Raw genomic sequence first — 27,176 nt, 5'->3', positions numbered from 1 at the left:
TTGGTAATAGGGTGGTTAATAGTGTTGGTAATAGGGTGGTTAATAGTGTTAATATGGTGGTTAATAGTGTTAATAGGGTGGTTAATAGTGTTGGTAATAGGGTGGTTAATAGTGGTAATAGGGTGGTTAATAGTGTTGTTAATAGGGTGGTTAATAGTGTTAATAGGGTGGTTAATAGTGTTAATAGGGTGGTTAATAGTGTCAATAGGGTGGTTAATAGTGTTAATAGGGTGGTTAGTAGTGTTAATAGGGTGGTTAATAGTGTTAATAGGGTGGTTAAAAGTGTTAATAGGGTGGTAAATAGGGTGGTTAATAGTGTTAATAGGGTGGTTAAAAGTGTTAATAGGGTGGTTAATAGTGTTAATAGGGTGGTTAATAGTGTTAATAGGGTGGTTAGTAGTGTTAATAGGGTGGTTAATAGTGTTAATAGGGTGGTTAGTAGTGTTAATAGGGTGGTTAATAGGGTGGTTAATAGTGTTGGTAATAGGGTGGTTAATAGTGTTAATAGGGTGGTTAATAGTGGTAATAGGGTGGTTAATAGTGTTAATAGGGTGGTTAATAGTGTTAATAGGGTGGTTAATAGTGTTAATAGGGTGGTTAATAGTGTTGGTAATAGGGTGGTTAATAGTGTTAATAGGGTGGTTAGTAGTGTTAATAGGGTGGTTAATAGTGTTAATAGGGTGGTTAGTAGTGTTAATAGGGTGGTTAATAGTATTGGTAATAGGGTGGTTAAAAGTGTTAATAGGGTGGTTAATAGTGGTAATAGGGTGGTTAATAGTGTTAATAGGGTGGTTAATAGTGTTAATAGGGTGGTTAATAGTGTTGGTAATAGGGTGGTTAATAGTGTTAATAGGGTGGTTAATAGTGTTGGTAATAGGGTGGTTAATAGTGTTAATAGGGTGGTTAATAGTGTTAATAGGGTGGTTAATAGTGTTAATAGGGTGGTTAATAGTGTTGGTAATAGGGTGGTTAATAGTGTTAATAGGGTGGTTAATAGTGTTAATAGGGTGGTTAATAGTGTTAATAGGGTGGTTAATAGTGTTGGTAATAGGGTGGTTAATAGTGTTAATAGGGTGGTTAATAGTGTTGGTAATAGGGTGGTTAATAGTGTTAATAGGGTGGTTAATAGTGTTAATAGGGTGGTTAATAGTGTTGGTAATAGGGTGGTTAATAGTGTTGGTAATAGGGTGGTTAATAGTGTTAATAGGGTGGTTAATAGTGTTAATAGGGTGGTTAATAGTGTTAATAGGGTGGTTAATAGTGTTGGTAATAGGGTGGTTAATAGTGTTAATAGGGTGGTTAATAGTGTTGGTAATAGGGTGGTTAATAGTGTTAATAGGGTGGTTAATAGTGTTAATAGGGTGGTTAATAGTGTTGGTAATAGGGTGGTTAATAGTGTTAATAGGGTGGTTAATAGTGTTAATAGGGTGGTTAATAGTGTTAATAGGGTGGTTAATAGTGTTGTTAATAGGGTGGTTAATAGGGTGGTTAATAGGGTGGTTAATAGTGTTGTTAATAGGGTGGTTAATAGTGTTAATAGGGTGGTTAATAGTGTTAATAGGGTGGTTAATAGTGTTAATAGGGTGGTTAATAGTGTTGTTAATAGTGTTGTTAATAGGGTGGTTAATAGTGTTGTTAATAGGGTGGTTAATAGTGTTAATAGGGTGGTTAATAGTGTTAATAGGGTGGTTAATAGTGGTGGTCATAGGGTGGTTAATAGTGTTAATAGGGTGGTTAATAGTGTTGTTAATAGGGTGGTTAATAGTGTTGTTAATAGGGTGGTTAATAGTGTTAATAGGGTGGTTAATAGTGTTAATAGGGTGGTTAATAGTGTTAATAGGGTGGTTAATAGTGTTGTTAATAGTGTTGTTAATAGGGTGGTTAATAGTGTTGTTAATAGGGTGGTTAATAGTGTTAATAGGGTGGTTAATAGTGTTAATAGGGTGGTTAATAGTGTTAATAGGGTGGTTAAAAGTGTTAATAGGGTGGTTAATAGTGGTGGTCATAGGGTGGTTAATAGTGTTAATAGTGTTGTTAATAGTGTTGTTAATAGGGTGGTTAATAGTGGTGGTAATAGGGTGGTTAATAGTGTTAATAGGGTGGTTAATAGTGTTAATAGGGTGGTTAATAGTGTTAATAGGGTGGTTAATAGTGTTAATAGGGTGGTTAATAGTGTTGGTAATAGGGTGGTTAATAGTGTTAATAGGGTGGTTAATAGTGTTAATAGGGTGGTTAATAGTGTTAATAGGGTGGTTAATAGTGTTGGTAATAGGGTGGTTAATAGTGTTAATAGGGTGGTTAATAGTGTTGGTAATAGGGTGGTTAATAGTGTTGGTAATAGGGTGGTTAATAGTGTTAATAGGGTGGTTAATAGTGCTAATAGGGTGGTTAGTAGTGTTAATAGGGTGGTTAATAGTGTTAATAGGGTGGTTAATAGTATTGGTAATAGGGTGGTTAATAGTGTTGGTAATAGGGTGGTTAAAAGTGTTAATAGGGTGGTTAATAGTGGTAATAGGGTGGTAAATAGTGTTAATAGGGTGGTTAATAGTGTTACTAGGGTGGTTAATAGTGTTGGTAATAGGGTGGTTAATAGTGTTAATAGGGTGATTAATAGTGTTAATAGGGTGGTTAATAGTGTTAATAGGGTGGTTAATAGTGTTAATAGGGTGGTTAATAGTGTTGGTAATAGGGTGGTTAATAGTGTTAATAGGGTGGTTAATAGTGTTAATAGGGTGGTTAATAGTGTTGGTAATAGGGTGGTTAATAGTGGTAATAGGGTGGTTAATAGTGTTGGTAATAGGGTGGTTAATAGTGTTAATAGGGTGGTTAAAAGTGTTAATAGGGTGGTTAATAGTGTTGGTAATAGGGTGGTTAATAGTGTTAATAGGGTGGTTAATAGTGTTGGTAATAGGGTGGTTAATAGTGTTAATAGGGTGGTTAATAGTGTTAATAGGGTGGTTAGTAGTGTTAATAGGGTGGTTAATAGTGTTAATAGGGTGGTTAATAGTATTGGTAATAGGGTGGTTAATAGTGTTGGTAATAGGGTGGTTAAAAGTGTTAATAGGGTGGTTAATAGTGGTAATAGGGTGGTTAATAGTGTTAATAGGGTGGTTAATAGTGTTGGTAATAGGGTGGTTAATAGTGTTAATAGGGTGGTTAATAGTGTTAATAGGGTGGTTAATAGTGTTGGTGATAGGGTAGTTAATAGTGGTAATAGGGTGGTTAATAGTGTTGGTGATAGGGTGGTTAATAGTGTTAATAGTGTTGGTAATAGGCTGGTTACTGAGGCCTACCGTGCGTGCCTCCCAGGGCTGAGCCCGTTCTGAGTGCGTCTGCGAGGTCCGGTTCCTCTCTGGGAGAAAAGAGACACCGACGACAGAATGCAGATATCAAGCTCTCTCTAACAGAATGCAGATATCAAGCTCTCTCTAACAGAATGCAGATATCAGGCTCTCTCAACCAGGCAGGGGACAGAAGACCTACAGGCTCTCTCAACCAGGCAGGGGACAGAAGACCTACAGGCTCTCTCAACCAGGCACGGGACAGAAGACCTACAGGCTCTCTCTAACAGGCACGGGACAGAAGGCCTACAGGCTCTCTAACAGGCAGGGGACAGAAGACCTACAGGCTCTCTCTAACAGGCAGGGGACAGAAGACCTACAGGCTCTCTCTAACAGGCAGGGGACAGAAGACCTACAGGCTCTCTCAACCAGGCAGGGGACAGAAGGCCTACAGGCTCTCTCATCCAGGCAGGGGACAGAAGACCTACAGGCTCTCTAACAGGCAGGGGACAGAAGACCTACAGGCTCTCTCAACCAGGCAGGGGACAGAAGACCTACAGGCTCTCTCAACCAGGCAGGGGACAGAAGGCCTACAGGCTCTCTCAACCAGGCACGGGACAGAAGGCCTACAGGTTCTCTCTAACAGGCACGGGACAGAAGACCTACAGGCTCTCTCATCCAGGCAGGGGACAGAAGGCCTACAGGCTCTCTCAACCAGGCACGGGACAGAAGGCCTACAGGCTCTCTCTAACAGGCAGGGGACAGAAGACCTACAGGCTCTCTAACAGGCAGGGGACAGAAGGCCTACAGGCTCTCTCTAACAGGCAGGGGACAGAAGACCTACAGGCTCTCTCTAACAGGCAGGGGACAGAAGACCTACAGGCTCTCTCTAACAGGCAGGGGACAGAAGGCCTACAGGCTCTCTCATCCAGGCAGGGGACAGAAGGCCTACAGCGCACCAGGACAGCTGGAACACACTTTTAATTCCTATAATGCGGTCTGCCTGAGGAAGCCACAGAGCCAAAAGTGCTGTACACCACATATTATATGAACTAAAGCTGCATGGGATGACTTGGCACTTTGGCAGAGAGTGTGTGTGTGTGTGTGTGTAGTGACGTACAGGTGTTCTTCCTGGGGGGGTCAGAGAGAGAGTGTGTGTGTGTGTGTGTAGTGACGTACAGGTGTTCTTCCTGGGGGGGTCAGAGAGAGTGTGTGTGTGTGTGTAGTGACGTACAGGTGTTCTTCCTGGGGGGGTCAGAGAGAGTGTGTGTGTGTGTGTAGTGACGTACATGTGTTCTTCCCGGGGGGGTCAGAGAGAGTGTGTGTGTGTGTGTAGTGACGTACAGGTGTTCTTCCCGGGGGGGTCAGAGAGAGTGTGTGTTGCAGAGTCTCGCTCAGCTTGTTGACCAGACGGTCCTGGATGGCGCTGGACGAGTCCTGGACAAGGAGGGGACAGAGACATGAGCACACACACACACACACACACACACACACACACACACACACACACACAAACACACACTTACACACAAACACACACACACACACAAACGCACACAAACACACAAACACACACACAAACACACAAACACACACTTAAACCCGCATCACGAGGAAATAAGTGTCTTCTTTACACATTTCTATTCTAAAATCACTAACTAAACCCCAAACTAAACATCATCATCTATGATGGCATTAGAGGTTAATCTACTGTAACTGAAATTAAAATCATTGATTCCAATGCAATGATACAGAAATAAACTAAGGAATAAAAAACCAGTCCATTATAACTGGACTAACAACAAGCTGAACCTGATTACTGAGAAACGTAATCCACAGCAGCTCTCATCAGGAATGTATCCTGTACTGATCCTGTATGGAGCATGTCATCATGTGAGAGGAGTGATCAGACTGAGGGACTGGTGTTGGTGTTGGTCTCTCTGACTGCGCGTCTCACCTTGCACCCTGACAGAGCGGCCAGGGCCTGTTTGTAGTAGAGCGTGGCCTTCCCCAGGTCCCTCAGCTTGAACCGAGCCTCCCCCAAAACCTCATACACCTGACACTGGCCCCTGAAGTCATCTACCAGGGGGGGGGGGGGACCATGAGAGAGAGAGAGAGAGAGAGAGAGAGAGAGAGAGAGAGAGAGAGAGAGAGAGAGAGAGAGAGAGAGAGAGTGTGATATAAAGAGAGATAGATAGAGAGAGGAGAGAGAGATAGAGATAGAGATGTTTATTGCCCTCTGCAAACTGGAGGATACAGCACAGCTCAGCTGGCTAACGCAATCTAACACTTGACACAGACATGCAGTAGGTAGGACCCCCCACGGCTGCTACAGTCGTACTGTCTTTAAGGGTCAGCGGGGTGTGGGGGTCAGTCTTACCTGTGTCTTTAAGTGGTACCTGGGCCAGCGGGGTGTGGGGGTCAGTCCTACCTGTGTCTTTAAGGGTCAGCGGGGTGTGGGGGTCAGTGGTACCTGGGCCAGCGGGGTGTGGGGGTCAGTAGTACCTGGGCCAGCGGGGTGTGGGGGTCAGTAGTACCTGTGTCTTTTAGGGTCAGAGGGGTGTGGGGGTCAGTCCTACCTGTGTCTTTTAGGGTCAGAGGGGTGTGGGGGTCAGTAGTACCTGGGCCAGCGGGGTGTGGGGGTCAGTCCTACCTGGGCCAGCGGGGTGTGGGGGTCAGTAGTACCTGGGCCAGCGGGGTGTGGGGGTCAGTAGTACCTGGGTCAGCGGGGTGTGGGGGTCAGTAGTACCTGGGTCAGCGGGGTGTGGGGGTCAGTAGTACCTGGGTCAGCGGGGTGTGGGGGTCAGTCCTACCTGTGTCTTTGAAGGCCTGCAGAGCATGGAGGTAGTTCTCGGCAGCCTCCTCATGCCGGCCCATCTGACCGAGGGCGAAGCCCAGGTTACTGAAGCATCGACCCTGGGCACGACGACTACCCAGGGAGCCTGGACACGTCAGGACAACACAGAGAGAGAGAGGGGGAGAGAGAGAGAGAGAGAGAGAGAGAGAGGGGAGAGAGAGAACGAAGAAAATTGGTTGTTGTTGTGTGTGTGTGTGTGTGTGTGTGTGTGTGTGTGTGTGTGTAAATAAAATGCTTTAATAATCCCTGTGGGGGTAATTTGGGGTTTCAGCAGTGGACAAGTAGAGCAGCAGAGAGAAAAAAGTACAGCGAAATAGATAGAGAGACAGAGGGGAGTCAGAGGGGAGAGAGAGAGAGGGGAGAGAGAGAGACAGAGGGTAGTCAGAGGGGAGTCAGAAGGGAGAGAGACAGAGGGTAGTCAGAGGGGAGAGAGAGAGAGGGGGGAGTCAGAGAGGAGAGTCAGAGGGGAGAGAGACAGAGGAGAGAGAGAGAGAGAGAGAGGGGAGTCAGAGGGGAGAGAGAGAGGGGGGAGTCAGAGAGGAGAGTCAGAGGGGAGAGAGAGAGAGGGGAGTCAGAGGGGAGAGAGAGAGGGGGGAGTCAGAGAGGAGAGTCAGAGGGGAGAGAGACAGAGGGGAGTCAGAGAGGAGAGAGAGACAGAGGGGAGTCAGAGAGGAGAGAGAGTGGGGGGAGTCAGAGAGGAGAGTCAGCGGAGGCATTACTGATGAGGCTGGTGACAGTGGGATAGGAAAAGGTAGCAAATCACTGATAAAATGTCAAAATCCTTTAATGTCACAAAATCCACTCCACACACACACACACACACACACACACACACACACACACACACACACACACACACACAGTGAGACCCAGGTTAAATATGAATAAAGGTGTACAGTACCCAGTGACATCGGCGAGGAACGACATGCAGGGGGTCAGAGGTTCGATTCCCATCTCAACCCGCCTGCTACATTTAACAGCTTCTCTAACACACACACACCTGGGCACCGTTCTCTAACAGACACACACCTGGGCACCGTTCTCTAACAGACACACACCTGGGCACCGTTCTCTAACAGACACACACCTGGGCACCGTTCTCTAACACACACACCTGGGCACCGTTCTCTAACACACACACACCTGGGCACCGTTCTCTAACACACACACACCTGGGCACCGTTCTCTAACACACACACACCTGGGCACCGTTCTCTAACACACACACACCTGGGCACCGTTCTCTAACACACACACCTGGGCACCGTACTCTAACACACACACACCTGGGCACTGTTCTCTAACACACACACCTGGGCACCGTTCTCTAACACACACACACCTGGGCACCGTTCTCTAACACACACACACCTGGGCACCGCGGAGGCGTACGGCACATCCAGTATTAATGGATCCATCAGCACGTCGGAGTCAGTGGATGAATACAGGAGAGAGTGTCTCTTCAGAGCAGGGTCTCTCTCCACACTGGGTCAAAGCATCAGGGAACGTTTGTTTTTCTATGTATTTTTTTCCCACCGGGCCTAAGGACTTTCCTGGGGGGAACCCAGAACAGATAACCTGTAATTTGTTCCCTTAACGAGGCCGGATATAGATATGAGACACTGGTACTGGGAATGTTCTCAGACTGCAGGGCGAAACCCACGTCTCTCTCTCCCGCTCGTCTCTCTCTCCCGCTCGTCTCTCTCTCCCGCTCGTCTCTTCATGTTATATTTACCTCCAGATCGATCACTGTCACTCCTATTTTGGTCTCTCTTTCGCTGTCGCTCTGTCAGCCTATGTGCAGGTGTGCCCCAGACGTTATTCTGACACGAGACGGTGCTTTAAATCAGTGAGCGTGGAGCGTGGCGGTGTGTGAGCTGGTCTTCTTCTCTCCGCTCCCTCCTCCTCCTCGGGCCTCTGGGACGGCCCATCTTTCACCATCAGACAGATGAACGAGCACACGGATCGCCTCTGAATCTGGATCACAGTTGTCCTTGACGTGGCGGGTTTTTTGGGAGTGTTGTCTAGGTTACAGATTGGTTGCGGCGTCTACGTGAGCGCAAAGGGGAATTCCCGTTCTCCCGTTCTGTGTTCCGCACTGCAGCTGGGCGCTGGGCGAACGGGCATGGAGCTCTACGCCCCTCTCTCTCTATCCTTCCCTTTCTCTCTCTCTCTACCCCTCCTTCTCTCTCTCTATCCTTCCCTTTCTCTCTCTCTACCCTTCCCCGCTTCTCTCTCTGTACCCCTCAATCTCTCTCTCTCTCTCTCTACCCCTCCCTCTCTCTCTATCCTTCTCTTTCTCTCTCTACCCCTCCCTCTCTCTCTATCCTTCTCTTTCTCTCTCTACCCCTCCCTCTCTCTCTCTACCCTTCCCCGCTTCTCTCTGTACCCCTCAATCTCTCTCTCTCTCTCTCTACCTCGCACCCTCTCAGGAGACAGTGTTTCCATGTGTTTTTCAGTATGTACTGTATAGCATTTGATTATTTTCATATCGGTGCCTCCCTACTCTCTCCCCCCCCCCCTCCTCCCCCCCCCCCTACCGACGGCCCCATGCCCTCACCGTGCAGCGCGACGGCCTGGGTGTGGTACTGCAGGGCGTGGCCGTACTGGCCCAGGGAGTTGTGGGCGGCCCCCAGGTTCTGCAGGACCATGGCCAGCCTGCCGGGCTTGGCGCCGGAGCCGGCCAGGGGAAGCGCCCGCTCGTAGCACCCCGCCGCCTCCTGGAACAGCTTGAGCTGGGAGAAGCTCAGGCCCAGGTCATTGAACAGGCCAGCTGGGGAGGAGGAGGAGGGGTCAGAACATGGAGGGGGGGGGGGGAGGGGTCAGAACATGGAGGGTGGGGGGGGGAGAGGGGGAGGGAGGAGGAGGGGTCAGAACATGGAGGGTGGGGGGGGAGAGGGGGAGGGAGGAGGAGGGGAAGGGAAAGGGAGGAGGAGGGGTCAGAACATGGAGGGGGGGGGGAGAGGAGGAGGGGAAGGGAGAGGGAGGAGCAGGGGTTATGCCGGGCTCAGACTACAGGATTTTTAGTCCGATTTATCCCCGATTCACCCCTCCTGACAATCGGAGGAGAAATCTGGTCTGGAACGTTGGTCGGGGCCGATGATCGGCCCAGATTATCTTGTAATGTGAGGGGTTTACAGATCCAATCTTAAACCTCCCGATCGGCTCACAGACCCATCGGGGCCGCCCCGATAATATCAAACATGTTTGATATTTAAGATTATTACGCCCCGACTTTACAAGTGAGACGGCGAGACCAGTGGTTCGTTGCTCCCTCGGGCACGATAAGATCCTGTAGTGTGTGCTGAGCCGTTATTTTCAAATCTTGCTGTGTGTGCTTGTTTGAGATGCGCAAGAAGAATATCTGTTAAGATTCTCCTTATGTGCGTGATGTAACCCGATTTAGACATTGGTTAGGATCTTAAATATCCTGTAGTGTGAGCCCGGCATTAGATATGGACATGTCAGATTTTTTTATGATACATTTGAGTAGAGAATCAGAATGAGAATTTGTTTTATTGTCATTGTAGTTTTTCAACATACTAGGAATGGAGACATTGGACAGGGTGTAGGGATGAGACAGGACAGAGCAAAGACAGGACAGAGCAAAGACAGGACAGTGTACAGAGCAGGACCAGATATGAGAAACATAACAACAGTTTACAAAAGGTAGCACGGCCAGTGTATATACAGGTGCATCTCAGAAAATTAGAATATTGTGGAAAAGTTCATTATTTTCATAATCATTATACATGTAGTGAAATATTTCAAGGCTGATTGCCTCCATGCATGCATGTTGTAACACATGTAATAACGTGTAATGTGCATGTGAGTGTAGAGTGTAGGGCTGGGTTTAAAAAATCGATCAAATGATTCAGAATCGATTCATGAATCCCAAAATCAATCTTTTATTTAATGAATGAATGCATGAATAAATGAAGGAATAAATAGTTAATTCATTCATTCAATGATTCATTCATTTTTGGAAATCAGTATTGATACCCAGCCCTAGTATTGATGTGTTGCATAACTTGGCAGTCATGTAATTAAGGTGACAGTGAAAAAAAACAGGTTTTAGTAACACTAACCGAATCGATATTGAATCGAATCGAACCGAATCGTGATAATCGATTCTGAACCTTGTGAATCGGAATTGAAACGATTCTTGAAATTGTAATGGATACCCAGCCCTAGTGGTGTGTCCCGTGTGCAGAAGAGGCGCGCTCCCGTCGGTCTGCGGTACCTACCCAGCGCCTCGGGGTCTTTGACGTGGTCGCTCAGCTCCAGGCACTCCGCCAGCACGCCGATGACATCATCCGCGGTGACGTCATCGCACTGCAGCATGTGGCTTCCCGCCTCTTTGAGGGCGAGGGCGGCGGCCTCCAGCTTGCCCGCCACCCGGTAGCTCTCCCCCGCCCGCTGGTAGCTCTTCGCCGCCGGGCTCCACTCCTGCTGAGACGGACGACGAATCAGAGCCGCATCGAGAGGAAACATGTCCGCCGCACGCCGCTAATAACAAGCAGGGGTGCGCTGTCCTGCCAAAGCACTGTGGCATGGCCAGGGGCAGCCTTAGCCCCTAGAACTACAACTCCCAGGACCCCACGGCGGTGGAGATGGATCGCACCTGAACTGCGCTGGGGAAATCATCCTGTCAGCAGACGGACAACTAAACCAGGCCAGAAGACCTCTGACACAGAGGCAGCCAGAGTGACTTCCGTCTGCTTCCTGTTTTGATTGAATAAGTGTTTTTTTGGAATTCAGTTGTGGTTTTGAGAAGCAGCACATTCTTGTATATTACACAGCTCTCTGAAATACTCGATTCTGATTGGACAATCGCACAAGGGCAACCGAGCAATACTGACCGTTGCTAAGGGCAACACATTATATGTCTACGGGCGCCGGTTGAAAGTTGTCTGAAAGTTGCCGAGCATCCTATTAATAACGGTTTGGGCTGTTCTATGTGAACCCATTCTCATCAAGCCAGTCTCTGAAGATGCTCATTGCCCAAGCACACGGACCATTGCTCTGGCAAAATAAAACATGTAGTCTTATTAGTATTAATGCGGTTGGTAAGTAGGCGTGTAATAAGCAGGATAACGCTTGGCTAGCCTCGGGGCTCTCAACACGCCGGCGGACTCTTCTTCTTCGCTAACGACCGGCTGGCCAAACGTCATCCCTTACACTGTCTGTGTCCGTGCCTCGGCCCTATCACTGATATCAGCCGGCGTAACCTTCCGCCAGTGACGTCACACATAACAGTGAGCTTGACTTGGAAGAGGGGGATACACAGTAGGTGTAGAACAGGCATTCCCAAACTGTGAGGCGGGCCTCCCTTGGGGGGCCCCAAAGAAATTCAGGGGAGGCGCGGAGGGATGGTTAGAAAAAAAAGAATGAAATTTAATTTTTGAAATGTCTGGTTTTTATGAATGAAACGTGATTTTAAAGGTCAGAAGATCTAAATAATTAATGGGAGAGATGTATACTACATGTGTGGATAGTGCAGAGAGAGCCTCCCTCCGCAGGCATGAATGTATTGTGCGAAAACGTCATATAATTAACTAGCAGCAGGTGCCACCGAGCTAACTTAGCTGTGTAACATTATGGGCTAGCTAACGCTGCCTTGCAAAATGGACAAATTTGGGGGGGGGGCGGGTGTGTCACTGTTTTCAGAGGGGAGGCCCACATTGATGGAGTTTGGGAACCCATGGTGTAGAAGAATGAGCGCTTGCTCGGTGTAGTCATGGCTTGGCCCTGCTGTGAGAATCTAGATGGCCCGCTTGGCCCTGCTGTGAGAATCTAGATGGCCCGCTTGGCCCTGCTGTGAGAATCTAGATGGCCCGCTGCCACTGTGCTAGTGCAGCTGGTTGTCTGGCTCAGGCACAACAAGGCCCTGGTTGATGCTCTTCAATAAGGACCTGGATGGAGTACCCTGACCGAGGGACTCCCTCCAGGGATCAGGAACGTGGGAGAGGTGGGTAGGTTAGGTCCCTGGACACACATCACACAGGAGGTGAATGCTATTCTCATTTCAGTATCATAAGAATGAGCGCTAGTGGCAGTTTCTCACTGGTGCTTGTTCAGATCATTTACATATTCTGCACCACATGCATGTCCTTAACGAGGCTCGTTAAGCAGGCAGATACGATGCTGCCTCAGCACTGTTCTAACGGGCTGCAGGACTCAAGGCTCCTCTTTAATCCGTCCTCATTAAGAAGCGCGGGGGGAGGATTTATGCGAGAGAATTGATTTGCGGAGAAACACACTGTACTGTACTTCCCAAGAGCCTCCCTAAAAACAATGTTTTTTTTCCCCTTTAAAACAAAGGGATGGATGAATAACAATATCTGTTCCCCTGAGATCTGCAGGGGGAGCGACGCCCCCCACGTGGTCTTGTTTAAGGGGTAATCAGGACTTGTGGCTCAGTCAGTGATAATACAGCAGCACCATTCTAGACAGTAATGAACGTACGTAGCAACACCTAACAGACTCCAGAATAGACAGAAAGTGAGTGGAGCCAGGTTGCATTTTCTCCACATTTACCAGATTAATTTCCCAACGCTCCACATTTCAGAAGGTGACCAAGTTGCGAGGCAGAAGGCAATTGTGTATTTTGCATATTTTTATACTTTTTCTTTTTTGGTTATATTGCATTTTGTCTTTGCCCTGCCCTGTCCTGTCCTGTACCCTGTCTAATGTTGTCTCCATCAGTGTATGCACCATCGACCTAAACAAATTCCTAGAATGTGTAAACCATATACAGTACATGGCTATACTGATCTTCATGCGCTATATAAATAAAGCTTTGATTGATTGATTGATCTTGAATATTGAACCAAGTCGCATGTTTGCAGCATATCAACGCTGCAACGATCAAAGCTGCACGGCAATAAACAGATTCTGATATCAAACCTTAATGGGCTATATGCACAACTCCAGTACTTCCTGAAATTAGACATGCTTCTCTATTTCCTGTCCTACACTATTGGATGAGGTGATTAATCAGGTGTGCCTGACTGCAGCACAATGATCAGGCACACCTGGATAATCATTTCATCCAATAGTGTCAGACAGTAACTTACAGTAACACTAACCGAATCGATATTGAATCGAATCGAATTGAATCGTGATAATCGATTCTGAACCTTGTGAATCGGAATTGAATCGATTCTTGAAATTCGAATCGATACCCAGCCCTAAATCCCACCCCCCCATATGATGCAGTGTGGGCGTGGCGTAGCGGAGCAGACCTGCAGGAGGACGTGACAGCGGGCCATCCTCACGCAGGTGTCCCCCTCGGTGGCCCCGTCCCCCTGGGACCGGTAGAGCTGGGCGGCCTGGAGGTAGAACCCCGCCGCCCGGCCCGGCTCGCCCAGCGCGTCGTGGGCCGCCGCCAGGTTGAACTGGAGGTCGGCCACCCGCTCGCCCCGCTCGCCCGGCTGGCCGCGGGTCAGCAGGTCCAGCCCCTTCTCTGGGTGCCCCGCCTCCACGTAGGCCGCGCCCAGGTTGAAGGAGCAGGCCTGCTGGACCCTGGTCTCCTTTAGCTGTGGAAGGGTGATAGAGAGATGGGGTCACTAACCTTTAGCTGTGGGGGGTGATAGAGAGATGGGGTCACTAACCTTTAGCTGTGGGGGGTGTTAGAGAGATGGGGTCACTAACCTTTAGCTGTGGGGGGTGATAGAGAGATGGGGTCACTAACCTTTAGCTGTGGGGGGTGTTAGAGAGATGGGGTCACTAACCTTTAGCTGTGGGGGGTGATAGAGAGATGTGGTCACTAACCTTTAGCTGTGGGGGGTGATAGAGAGATGTGGTCACTAACCTTTAGCTGTGGGGGGTGATAGAGAGATGGGGTCACTAACCTTTAGCTGTGGGGGGTGTTAGAGAGATGGGGTCACTAACATTTAGCTGTGGGGGGTGATAGAGAGATGTGGTCACTAACCTTTAGCTGTGGGGGGTGATAGAGAGATGGGGTCACTAACCTTTAGCTGTGGGGGGTGTTAGAGAGATGGGGTCACTAACATTTAGCTGTGGGGGGTATTTGAAAGAAGTGGTCAAAACCCAAGCTCCTTGCTTTAGTACCAATGAATTTAAACTAAACTTTCTGTTAAGGGGTTGATATGCTTCATGAGACATGTTGGGTGGGATCCAAGTGTGTGTGTGTGTGTGTGTGTGTGTGTGTGTGTGTGTGTGTGTGTGTGTGTGTGTGTGCGTGTAGAAGTAGAAGTAGAAGCCTGACTAAGTTGATAAACATCACCTCTACGGAAGCCTTGAAGGCCTTTTTGAAGCAGTCGAGGGCCTCTTCCCCATCCCCCCTCTGCAGAGCGCTGTGCCCTGCGGCCGTGAGCTCCTCGATGTCCGGCCGGACCTCGGCGCGCTTGTCTTTGCTCTTCACAGCCCTGTCGCTCTTCTTCTTCCTCTTCTTGCCCTCCTGTGACGGGGAGCTATCGGACGCCATGTTGAGCTCAGCAGGGGGTGGCTACAGGCGACCATGTTGATGAGACTGAGGTGGGGGGGGAGGGAGAGAGAGAGAGAGAGGGAGAGAGAGAGAGAGAGGGAGGGAGGGAGAGAGAGAGAGAGAGAGAGAAGGGTAGAGAGAGAGAGGGTGGGGTAGAGAGAGAGAGGGGTAGAGAGAGAGAGGGGTAGAGAGAGAGAGAAAGGGAAGGATAGAGAGAGAGAGAGGGGTAGAGAGAGAGAGAGCGGGAAAGGGTAGAGAGAGAGAGGGAGGGATAGAGAGAGAGGGAGGGATAGAGAGAGAGAGAGGGAGGGATAGAGAGAGAGGGAGGGGTAGAGAGAGGGAGGGATAGAGAGAGAGAAAGGTAAGGATAGAGAGAGAGAGAGAGAGAGAGAGAGATTATAAAGGGTAAGTCATACTGTATAGCACCTACTGCAACTTTGACTCTGGGGAAGTGTCTAGCTAGAGAGAGAGATGACACACTGCCCTCTTTGGGTAGCTGCTGGTAAGAGACGTGTGTTGACCATGCGTGGGCTGGTGGGACATCATGCGGTTACCTGTCCTCTTCAAATAAATGTTTAATCATCTATCTGTCTAATGTAACAGCTGCTCGCTCAGAAACACTCACATTATACAGTTCGCTTGCCAGTTATAACGTTATAACTGAATTCAATGACAACAGTTAGCTGCAGTTGCAACATAATAAAAGCTACTTAGCTTTATCTGACCTTTTTGTAAATAGTAAATAGAGTAAATAGATCAGTTAGCGGACTCTGGTTTGGCTAAGCTAAGCTAGCTCACTCACATTTCCCAAGTGAAAAGCCATCCAGAGCTTATTGGTCCGATGTCTTCAGGTTCATCTGGGGGTAGCTGATGTTGTGATATGATGCTGCAGCATGTTAAGCACACTAGTAGGCAGGCTAGTGGTTTAGTAAATGCTCAGCATGCTCAATCAGCTCAATCAGCTGGTCAGATGTCCAGCAAGTCCAGTTGGGCTCCGTTGCCATAGTAACTTCAAATAGGAAGTGCGGAAGTGGAAGCTACAAATTCCTTCCATTAAAATCATGGGTGTATTAATAGATTAAAATATACACTGAACTATCATAATAACATTAGACAAAATGCATACAAGATTATAACGAGTTTAGGTTCTATATATTTATAACATGGTGCAACAAATAGTCGCCTGTTTCACTATGTACGCGCAAATGAATGGCTTAAATAAACTCCATGTACCATCATGCAGCACGTTATCGAGAAAAAAAAACAGCAACCACCGCCAGCCAATGAGAGAGCCGGGATTATCCAGCCAACGAGAGAGCCGGGATTATCCAGCCAATGAGAGAGCCGGGATTATCCAGCCAATGAGAGAGCCGGGATTATCCAGCCAACGAGAGAGCCGGGATTATCCAGCCAATCAGAGAGCCGGGATTATCCAGCCAATGAGAGAGCCGGGATTATCCAGCCAATGAGAGAGCCGGGATTATCCAGCCAATCAGAGAGCGGCGGGATATTTCAAATGTGACAGCAAGTAAACAGGTTTCAGAGGAGCGACATTGAACGGACGTTCAATCGTTTTTGTTAGCTAGCAGAAGGCATTAGTTGAATGTAGACACGAGAGACAGACATTAATCGAGACAATATTATTTGCGAATGGTATGCGAACAACATTGTGAAAGTGAAGAGACCACCTTTTATTTTAAGAGAAATTTAACATTAACCAGCTAGCTTGGCGGATAGAGACGTGACCGAGCAGGAATGGGGGATTCAGGACAACCACGATGTGAGTTAAAGGTTTTCACATTTATAACCTTTGAGCTGCAACAACATTGATAGCTAGCCAACAATTTCCCAATGTCTTTGAAATAACGTTACTTGAATGCAATGATTCCCCAGATATTCCTACAACATTCCAGACATTCCTCCTGTAGCGAGGTAGTTTATTTAACCACCCCTACAGTAGCTAACCAACTAAGTTACCTAACGTTAGTCCTTGTGAATCGTGATAGTATTGCCAGCTAACGATAGCTTTTTCATAATTAAGAAGGTATTTGCTAGTTAGAGGTGTCTCTAGTAGTGGTATAGTAACTGTAGTGTTCAGAAACGAAATAGCAGAGAATAAAACGTTTGTTTTCGCCATATATAACCTCAGAAACAAAATCCCAGAGAATAAAACGTTTTTTCTTCATATATAACCACAGGTACAGGTAGTGGTACATGCTTGTCATAGCTTGTCCACAGTATCTCTAATCAGTCACTTCCTCATTCCAGTCCCAAACTGTCAGTTTACTTTTGCCAGTTCACAACTGGTACTTTACTATGTAGTCTAGCAGGCATCTACTTATCCCATCCAAGCATGGATGGCTGACTGTGTCCGTGAAGTAGGTAGTGCAATTAATAACATTCAAATATACAGTTAGAGTCAGTTGTTGTTGTCTGTGCTCAAGTGTTGTCAGGTGATGGTTCAAGTGATGGAGTGTACAGTATTAGTCAGTTGTCTTGTATGCTAGGTGCTCTGTTGCTCACGCAGCCATGTCTGGAGATATCTGGTCAGCTAACGATAACTTAACTTAATGTTCGCATCATATCTACCTTCCCTGTAACAGATGAGCGCCTGACGGCGGAGGAGATGGATGAACAGCGCATCCAGAATGTAGCTTACCAGTACCTCTGCCGTCTGGAGGAAGCCAAGAGGTCAGCAGGATGTCCCTTTCCTATGGTCTCTCTGTCTGGTTCTTGCCAGTCACAGATGTACGATCTGATAGGTCTATATTATGCACTCTCAGATGGATGGAAGCGTGTCTCCACGAGGACCTGCCTGCTCCTACGGAGCTGGAGGAGGGGTTGAGGAACGGGGTCCTGCTCGCCAAGCTGGGCCACTGCTTCGCCCCCAAGATAGTCCCCCTCAAGAAGATCTATGACCTGGACCAGGAACGCTACAAGGTAGTTTACAGGCTCACATATTTTTTTGGTAAATGGTAAATTGCACTTCTAAAGCGCCAAAGTGCTTAACCATGGCCTCTCATTCACACACACATTCACACTCCAGTGACGGCCATCTTGTGTGCAAGGCGCTAGCCTGCTCATTGGGAGCAGTTTCGGGTTCAGTGTCTATGCTTAAGGACACTTGGACATGTGGACAGGAGGAGGCGGGAATCAAACCACCGACCCTGCGATTGGACAACCCGATCTACTTGGTCTGCCAAGATTCAAGATTCCTTTTTTTTGTCAATTGTCATATGTAATGTACGTGTACAGTTACAGTGAAATGTTGCTGTTGGCTCCAAGATTATGCTCAATACAGATACTCTAATACTCAGATACAATACTCTAATACTCCATGTCCAAATTAAATTTGTATAAGTTACACATAATGTATAAGTTCCACATGTACATTCTGTCTGCCTTTCTAATCACGTGTCTTCTCCCTCGCGTCCTCTGACTGTCATTTCATTTGTGAATTTATGTTTTATGATAAAGACTGAACTCTCTTTGTAGTCAGAAGTGCACTAATGCAGTGTGGTGTGAAACGGCCGCTTCTGGTGCAGCGTTTAGATTTGGTTCTGCGCGAATGTTTGAATGTTTGAATGTGTCCTTATCAGGTGTGAATATGGAGGTGGTCTTATTGCAGATTTCTCACATGAACTTGAACTTGATCTGATTTGTGTTGTTCTTACGTCAGGGTTTGGGGCTGCAGTTCCGTCACACAGACAACATCAACCACTGGCGCAACGCGATGGTGGAGGTCGGCCTGCCCGCGGTAAACTGAGCATGTTTCTTTTGGCGTGCACTTGAAGTAGCGTCTGAACGAGTTGGATGGGATATTGGACATAACTCTAGTTATACTGTAGCTAGCCAATGATAGGTTGCTGAAAGTGTGACCATTTTCATCTGTCTAGTGCTTTGAAATCTTCAGAATGTAGGCCTACTTGTTTTATTTATTAGATGTTTTGAGTTCTCAGAATGTTCTCAAAGGATCATGGGAAACTTCACATGTAACCAAGCCTGCTGTTGCATGGAACTCATGTTACCTTCCTCTACTGTGCGTCAGATCTTCCACCCTGAGACGACTGACGTCTATGATAAGAAGAACATGCCCAGGACCGTGTACTGCATCCACGCTCTCAGGTCGGCCTCGGCCTCTCACACTCCGTCCTCATTACATTACATTACAGTCATTTAGCAGACGCTTTTATCCAAAGCGACTAACAATAATTGCATTTAACGTAGGAAAAGCCAATGTACTACTACAGTACTTGCCAGAACTCACAAGTGCATCTTCTCTCTAAAACAAGTGACTAAGAGCATAATCTAGTGCTGAAGGCAAAGTGCAAGAATAGCAATCTAAAGTACAGTGCAATATAATATAATACAATAAGTGCTTAAGCGGGAGGATTGTTGTAGTACTTCTTGAAGAGATGAGTTTTGAGCCTGTGGCGAAAGATGGGCAGCGACTCTGCTGTCCTGACGTCAGTGGGCAGCTCATTCCACCACTGCGGGGCCAGGACAGAGAAGAACCATGACCGTGGGGCCAGGACAGAGAAGAGCTGTGACCGTGTCGATCGACCACAGGGGCCTCGCCGCAGGGGCCTCGGAGTGACGGGGCAACCAGTCCTCCTCTCTGGAACAGTCCGGCACGCTGCCCTGAGCAGTTCTGGTGTGAAGGTGTTCATGTGTTTCCTCTGTCTCCATTCCAGCCTCTACCTGTTCAGACTGGGGTTGGCCCCTCAGATACACGACCTCTGTGGCAAGGTCAAGTTCACAGGTAAGGTGAATGGATGGTTTGGAGTTTCCTTCTGAGTAACAGCTGCCGTGTCCTACAGTATGGGTGGGTTGGCTTTATGGAGGTCTTTATGGGTGTGTTGACCGTATTGTGGTGTGATTGTGTGGTGTGTTGTTGTGTGATGGTGTGTGATGGTGTGTTGTGGTGTGATGGTGTGTTGTGGTGTGATTGTGTGGTGTGTGGTTGTGTGATGGTGTGGTGTGATTGTGTGGTGTGTTGTTGTGTGATGGTGTGTTGGTGTGTGATGGTGTGGTGTGTTGTTGTGTGATGGTGTGTTGTGGTGTGATTGTGTGGTGTGTTGTTGTTTGATGGTGTGGTGTGATTGTGTGGTGTGTTGTTGTGTGATGGTGTGTTGGTGTGTGATGGTGTGTTGTTGTGTGTCACAAACCAAGCCGTGTATGGCCGTGACAAAGGAGGGGGACGCACACCAAACTAAGGATTAACAATAAGATTTAATTAAACTAAACTCAAACAAGAAATAAAGTACATAAATCAAACATGGGATGTGCGGTCAGTCATCAGTGGTGTAAGTGAGTGAATGAGTGAGTGAAGGGTGTATGAATGCAGTGTTGAGTAGTGCAAAACCAGGTTCAAACTATAAAGCAAAACAAAGCAATCGGTGTCCCCGGGAGGAGTAGAGAGCAACTGAGCTCCCAGCTCTTCTGGTAGAGCCCTGACACACCGGGCCCAGGTGTGCCAGCGTAGCAGCTGATGACGGCCACGCCCACCTCAGGAACCTGCTAGGACAGACACTGAACAGACTAAACACACACACAACACACCCAGACAGGCAAATGGAGTAGGCGGGGCTGTCACATTGTGTGATGGTGTGTTGTGTGTTGGTGTGTGATTGTGTGTTGGTGTGTGATGGTGTGTTGTGTGATGGTGTGTTGTTGTGTGTTGTTGTGGTGTGATGCTGTGTTGTGTGATGGTGTGTTGTTGTGTGATGGTGTGTTGTTGTGTGATGGTGTGTTGTTGTGTGATGGTGTGTTGTTGTGTGTTGTTGTGGTGTGATGGTGTGTTGTTGTGTGATGGTGTGTTGTTGTGTGATGGTGTGTTGTTGTGGTGTGATGGTGTGTTGTTGTGTGATGGTGTGTTGTTGTGTGTTGTTGTGGTGTGATGGTGTGTTGTGTGATGGTGTGTTGTTGTGTGATGGTGTGTTGTGGTGTGATGGTGTGTTGTTGTGTGATGGTGTGTTGTTGTGGTGTGATTGTGTGTTGTTGTGTGATGTGTGTTGTTGTGGTGTGATTTTGTGTTGTTGTGTGATGTGTGTTGTTGTGTGTTGTTGTGTGATCTTGTGTTGTTGTGGGTCTCGTCTCTCAGAGGAGGAGATCAACAACATGAAGAGAGAGCTGGACAAATACGGCATCCAGATGCCCGCCTTCAGCAAGATTGGCGGAATCCTGGCCAATGAGCTGTCAGTCGACGAGGCGGCCGGTAGGTTGAATCACAAGTCCCGCCTCCTCTATATTTCCTGTAGTTGAAATATCAGTGTATCAATGGAAGTTGACCTTGTTTCAATACAGGTTCCTTTCCGATAAGTAGCTTTTCTGAGAAGTAGCTTTCATTGGACAGAATTGTCCCTGACCACTGTTGAAACACAAACTCTACGTGTCTCTAGTTTGAATTCAAACACCCATTACTGCATGTGATACTGTTGGGCTCTTAATGGCTCACATTTCCTCACACCTTGATTGCTTTGGGCTTATCAATGTCCTTGATATACTCACTAATGTTCTCTCTATCCCACTCTTCCTTCTCTCTCTCTCCTCTCTCTCTCCCCCTCCTTCTCTCTCCCTCCTCTCTCTCTCTCCCTCCTTCTCTCTCTCTCCTCTCTCTCTCCCCCTCCTTCTCTCTCCCTCTCTCTCTCCCCCTCCTCTCTCTCTCTCCTCTCTCTCTCCCCCTCCTTCTCTCCCCCTCCTTCTCTCCCCCTCCTTCTCTCTCCCTCCTCTCTCTCTCCCCCTCCTCTCTCTCTCTCCTCTCTCTCTCTCCCCCTCCTTCTCTCCCTCTCCTCTCTCTCTCTCCCCCTCCTTCTCTCCCCCTCCTCTCTCTCTCTCCCCCTCCTTCTCTCTCCCTCTTCTCCCTCTCTCCCCCTCCTTCTCTCTCCCTCTCTCTCTCCCCCTCCTCTCTCTCCCCCTCCTTCTCTCCCCATCCTCTCTCTCTCCCCCTCCTCTCTCTCTCTCCTCTCTCTCTCCCCCCCTCCTTCTCTCTCCCTCCTCTCTCTCTCCCCCTCCTTCTCTCTCCCTCCTCTCTCTCTCTCCCCCTCCTTCTCTCCCCCTCCTCTCTCTCTCTCCCCCTCCTTCTCTCCCTCCTCTCTCTCTCCCCCTCCTCTCTCTCTCTCCTCTCTCTCTCCCCCTCCTTCTCTCCCCCTCCTTCTCTCCACCTCCTCTCTCCCTCCTCCTCTCTCCCCCTCCTCTCTCTCTCTCCTCTCTCTCTCCCCCTCCTTCTCTCCACCTCCTCTCTCTCCCCCTCCTCTCTCCCTCCTCCTCTCTCCCTCCTCCTCTCCTCCTCCTCCTCTCTCTCCCTCCTCCTCTCTCCCTCCTCCTCTCCTCCTCCTCCTCTCCTCCTCTTCCTCTCGCTCCTCTCTTCCTCCAGTCCACGCTGCGGTCATAGCCATCAACGAGGCGGTGGAGAGGGGGGAGGTGGAGGTCACGGCCCAGGCCCTGCGTAACCCCAACGCCATGCTGGCCCACGTGCAGGAGCCCCTGATGCCCGTCTACCAGGAGATGCTGCGCCAGGCGCGGGCACAGAAGGCTGCCCTGGCCTACACCAAGGTGAGCGCCCCGCGCTGTCCACTCTCCCCCCGCGCTGTCCACTCTCCCCCCGCGCTGTCCACTCTCCCCCCGCGCTGTCCACTCTCCCCCCGCGCTGTCCACTCTCCCCCCGCGCTGTCCACTCTCCCCCCGCGCTGTCCACTCTCCCCCCGCGCTGTCCACTCTCCCCCCGCGCTGTCCACTCTCCCCCCGCGCTGTCCACTCTCCCCTGGCCTACACCAAGGTGAGCGCCCCGCGCTGTCCACTCTCCCCTGGCCTACACCAAGGTGAGCGCCCTGCGCTGTCCACTCTCAACCTCACCGCCGTTTATCAAGATCAGACATGATATTACAGTAACAAGAGGAAGGAGAGGGCAGCAGCGTTCCTCAGGTGAACACATAGAGAGAGATGGAGGGGCTCTACTGGACTCACTCGGGGGAGGGATCCCATGTATCAGAAAGACAAAGGTGTCCAAGGAACTCTTCAACGATTAAAAAGCCTTTATTGAAAGCGGCGAGTTCATAGTGGATATATCAGACCAGCATGTTTGGACCAGCTCAGGACCTATGTCAGGGTATCTTTTAATAAAGGCTTTTTCATTTTTGAAGAGTTGCCTTGGACACCTTTTTCTTTATGATATTCCATCCATCCATCTTCATCCTCTTATCCGGGGTCGGGTCGCGGAGGCAGCAGCTCCAGCAGGGGGCCCCAGACATCCCTTTCCCTGGCAGCATCAACCAGCTCTGCCTGGGGGATCTTTAGCCGCTCACAGGCCAGTGCGGAGATGTAATCCCGCCACCTAGTCCTGGGTCTTTCTCTCTGATATTACAGTAGTTAAACTGAGTTAGTGTTATTTTGTGAGTGGAAATGTAAATGTAATGTAGTGTAAATGACTATAATGACGATGCGTGTGTTGTGTTTGTAGCGTCACGGCTCTCAGGACATGTATGAGGAGTACCTGACTCAACATGAGATCCAAGACAACCTCAATCAAGTCAACGGTGAGTGAGGATTGAAACCTTTTCTTTCTTTCTTTTTTCCCCAGATACAAGGATTTTATCAAATATTTCAGGTGGTTTAACTGGTACCGGCTTACATCCAAGACGGACTGTATGGTACGGATGTGGCTCAGTGGTAAAGCGGGCCGTCCAATGATCATAGGGTCGGCGGTTCGAATCCCGGGTCCTCCTGTCCACATGTCGAAGTGTCCTTGGGCAAAGACACTGAACCCTAAATTGCTCCTAATGAGCAGGCTAGCACCTTGCATGGCAGCTGCCGCCATTGGTGTGTGAATGTGGGTGAATGAGAGGCCATTAGAAAGCATTTTGCATAAAAACGCTACATAAGTGCAGTCCATTTACCATTTTACCATTTACCTTTCATTTCCACTAGATGGCAGTATACAGTATTTAAACCAGGGCTCCATTCCTAATGCATACTTCTGCTTTTTACTACCTGTATGTACTACAGCTGCCCCTAGGTAGTACAGACTTTGCATGCAGTACACATACAATTGGGACATACTACCTTGTCATGACATTGCGGCTTGAAATTTGCCCACATCCGTTGCAGAGCACAGAGACATTCGTCCACAGCCGTCGCGACGCGCACGCGTAATCTCCGCCATGCGGTGGTCAGAACAGTCAGAATAGCCTCCTGGCCTGCATACTGCAAAATATGACTGGATGTACTGTACAGTAGTAAGACATCCTGGTATTTGTGCCATATTGGGACATACTACATCCTTTTTTGGCGTACTATTTAGTATGGAAGTATGCGATTTCTGAGCGCAGCCCTTTTTGAAATGTGTAACTCAACCAGGGGTTGTGTTCTAACGGACACAGGAAGTGTCTACACCGAAAAGATCTAGACAAGTAAACAAAAACACCTTTATCACAAACCAATGCTGATGACTGGTGATCGGAGTGTGTAAAATAAAGTATCTGTCTGTCTCTGTCTGTCTGTCTGTCTGTCTGTCTGTCTGTATTTGTCTGTCTGTCTCTGTCTGTCTGTCTGTATGTCTCTGTCTGTCTGTCTCTCTGTCTGTCTGTCTGTTTATCTGTCTGTCTGTCTCTGTCTGTCTGTATGTCTCTGTCTGTCTGTCTCTCTGTCTGTCTGTCTGTTTATCTGTCTGTCTGTCTCTGTCTGTCTGTATGTCTCTGTCTGTCTGTCTGTCTGTCTCTCTGTCTGTCTGTCTCTCTGTCTGTCTGTCTGTCTGTTTATCTGTCTGTCTGTCTCTGTCTGTCTGTATGTCTCTGTCTGTCTGTCTGTTTCTCTGTCTGTCTGTATGTCTCTGTCTGTCTGTCTCTCTGTCTGTCTCTGTCTGTCTGTCTGACCGCTGCTGTGTTGATGCCTGCAGTGCGCGCGGCCGTAGAGCAGGTGGACGAGACCCTGGAGGTGGGCGACGCCCTGGCCCTCATCACGGCCCTCCAGGAGCCCAGCCTGGCCCTCAGGGGCCTCTACAGGGACCACGCGCCCTGGTACCTGGACCAGCTGGCCTCCGACCGCGAGCAGAAGGCCCTGGTGAGAACACACACACACACACACACACGCTGTTCTGAATCATCACCTCTTTTAGAATTACACAACATAGCAGCCAGCTGCACTCCTGACCTTTGCCCTCTGACCTGTGGCAGGACCTGGGCTGTGTGGACCCTCTGGACCGTGACGAGCTGCAGGAGGGAGTGTGTGTGGCCAACGAGGAGGCTCAGCGCACCCAGACAAGTAATCAAACACACACACACACATACAGTACACACACAAACACGCGTGCACACACACACACACAGGACTAGTATTTATGCGCTTGATGGTAAAAGCTGAAATGCTAAATGCTAATCATGTCCCGCGGGCCGACAGTGCGGGCGGCGGTCAGCTCCATCAACGAGGCGGTGCGCGGCGGCGAGCCCCGGCAGACGCTGCGCGCCCTCATGAACCCCGACGCCCACCTGCCCGACGTCTACCCCTTCGCTGCCGCCCTCTACCAGAGCGAGCTGGCTCCGCTCCAGCGGCAGAGCTATGAGGTGCGTGTGCGTGCGACTCACAGGTCATCCAAAATTTAAAAAAGCACCAGTTTATATGCACTTTGCCTTCAGCACTAGATTATGCTCTTAGTCACTTGTTTAGAAAGAAGATGCACTTGTGAGTTCTGGTGAGTAGTAGAACATTGGCTCTTCCTACGTTAAATGCAATTATTGTTAGTCGCTTTGGATAAAAGCGTCTGCTAAATGACTAATTTAATGTAAAATGTAAGTATATATGTTTTTAAACCTGGGCTTATTTGCGTGGTGGTGTCCTCCATGCCTGCAGGGGGAGCTGCAGCAGGAGGAGCTGTACGTGGCGGTGGAGATGCTGTCCGCCGTGGCGCTCGTCAACCAGGCCCTGGAAGCCAGAGACCGCGGCGCCTTCTGCGCCACGCTGGTCAGCCCGGCCGCCGGCCTGGCCGACGTCGATGACAGCCTGGTGCTAAGGTGACTTCCTGTGTGTGTGTGTGTGCGGGCGTGCGTGCGTGTGCCCTTCATGCATCACTCCAGAGGAGATGCCGAGCTCTCGGTCTCGCTAGCTGTGCTAGAGATGTAACGGTGTGAAAAGTTCATATCACGATTATAGTGACAAAAATTATCACGGTTATCAGTATTATCGCGGTATTGTAAAATGTGATACACACAATGAAATCATTTCAAACACTTTTATATTGAAAACCACAAATAAAATTAGCAGCACTATGAACTTTTTGAGGGGGGCATAAAAATTAACATAATGCGTCATAGAGACTGTTGCTAACTTCAAACACGGTTTTAATGATAATCTTATCACGATAAATGTAATGGATTTTGATCACGGTTTATCATTGTAGAGGTTATGGTTCCATCCCTGTGTTGTCGTCTCTTCCTGCTCAGGTACTTGGAGGAGCTGTGTGCGCTGAAGAGGCAGGCGGGCAGAGATCTGCTGACCTGGAATCAGCTGCAGGGAGGACTCAACGCCGTCAACGCCTCAGCGCAGGAGGAGCACGACCGTACGACCACACACACACCCTGGGGCTTGTAGTCCGCTAGGGTGTAAAACTCTGGGGCTTGTAGTCCGCTAGGGTGTAAAACTCTGGGGGTTGTAGTCCGCTAGGGTATAAAACTCTGGGGGTTGTAGTCCGCTAGGGTGTAAAACTCTGGGGGTTGTAGTCCGCTAGGGTGTAAAACTCTGGGGGTTGTAGTCCGCTAGGGTGTACAACTCTGGGGGTTGTAGTCCGCTAGGGTGTAAAACTCTGGGGGTTGTAGTCCGCTAGGGTGTAAAACTCTGGGGGTTGTAGTCCGCTAGGGTGTAAAACTCTGGGGGTTGTAGTCCGCTAGGGTGTAAAACTCTGGGGGTTGTAGTCCGCTAGGGTGTAAAACTCTGGGGGTTGTAGTCCGCTAGGGTGTAAAACTCTGGGGGTTGTAGTCCGCTAGGGTGTAAAACTCTGGGGGTTGTAGTCTGCTAGGGTGTAAAACTCTGAGGGTTGTAGTCCGCTAGGGTGTAAAGCTCTGGGGGTTGTAGTCCGCTAGGGTGTAAAAACCCTGGGGGTTGTAGTCCGCTAGGGTGTAAAACCCTGGGGGTTGTAGTCTGCTAGGGTGTAAAACTCTGAGGGTTGTAGTCCGCTAGGGTGTAAAACTCTGGGGGTTGTAGTCCGCTAGGGTGTAAAACTCTGGGGGTTGTAGTCCGCTAGGGTGTAAAACTCTGAGGGTTGTAGTCCGCTAGGGTGTAAAACTCTGAGGGTTGTAGTCCGCTAGGGTGTAAAACTCTGGGGGTTGTAGTCCGCTAGGGTGTAAAACTCTGGGGGTTGTAGTCCGCTAGGGTGTAAAACTCTGAGGGTTGTAGTCCGCTAGGGTGTAAAACTCTGGGGGTTGTAGTCCGCTAGGGTGTAAAACTCTGGGGGTTGTAGTCCGCCAGGGTGTAAACCTCTGATGGTTGTAGTCCGCTAGGGTGTAAAACTCTGGGGGTTGTAGTCCGCCAGGGTGTAAAACTCTGGGGGTTGTAGTCCGCTAGGATATAAAAAGCACTAAATGGGGTTCTGGTCAGATTC

The 27,176-nt window shown here is 48.8% G+C and overlaps 2 protein-coding genes across 2 annotated transcripts in view; one reads left to right on the top strand and one right to left on the bottom strand.

Annotated features, from left to right (window-relative positions):
- Positions 1-3,289: 3,289 nt before the first annotated feature.
- Positions 3,290-14,590, bottom strand: ttc24 (tetratricopeptide repeat domain 24; the record flags this gene model as incomplete). Its single annotated transcript, XM_084441993.1, has 9 exons — positions 3,290-3,352; positions 4,626-4,718; positions 5,239-5,360; positions 5,662-5,754; positions 6,095-6,223; positions 8,699-8,911; positions 10,386-10,587; positions 13,386-13,679; positions 14,390-14,590. The coding sequence occupies 9 exons, from the start codon at positions 14,588-14,590 to the stop codon at positions 3,290-3,292; spliced, it is 1,410 nt and encodes a 469-aa protein (XP_084298119.1).
- A 2,608-nt stretch (positions 14,591-17,198) lies between these two features.
- Positions 17,199-27,176, top strand: part of iqgap3 (IQ motif containing GTPase activating protein 3) — a gene marked incomplete at its 3' end in the record, with an annotated part of 38,348 nt that continues 28,370 nt past the window's right edge. The window contains exons 1-13 of the mRNA XM_084441654.1: positions 17,199-17,281; positions 17,374-17,530; positions 18,270-18,347; positions 18,639-18,715; positions 19,285-19,352; positions 20,694-20,807; positions 21,966-22,144; positions 23,049-23,124; positions 24,483-24,646; positions 24,760-24,847; positions 24,983-25,146; positions 25,433-25,593; positions 26,023-26,138. Of these exons, the coding sequence (XP_084297780.1) occupies positions 17,217-17,281; positions 17,374-17,530; positions 18,270-18,347; positions 18,639-18,715; positions 19,285-19,352; positions 20,694-20,807; positions 21,966-22,144; positions 23,049-23,124; positions 24,483-24,646; positions 24,760-24,847; positions 24,983-25,146; positions 25,433-25,593; positions 26,023-26,138 (1,507 nt within the window). The 5' untranslated portion in view covers positions 17,199-17,216. The remainder of the gene's footprint in view (positions 17,282-17,373; positions 17,531-18,269; positions 18,348-18,638; positions 18,716-19,284; positions 19,353-20,693; positions 20,808-21,965; positions 22,145-23,048; positions 23,125-24,482; positions 24,647-24,759; positions 24,848-24,982; positions 25,147-25,432; positions 25,594-26,022; positions 26,139-27,176) is intronic.

This window comes from Borostomias antarcticus (assembly GCF_949987555.1).
Source record: "Borostomias antarcticus genome assembly, chromosome: 8".
Taxonomy (NCBI): Eukaryota; Metazoa; Chordata; class Actinopteri; order Stomiiformes; family Stomiidae; genus Borostomias; species Borostomias antarcticus.
The sequence above is the reverse complement of the archived record's forward strand: the minus strand, read 5'-3'. Positions and strand labels throughout refer to the sequence as shown.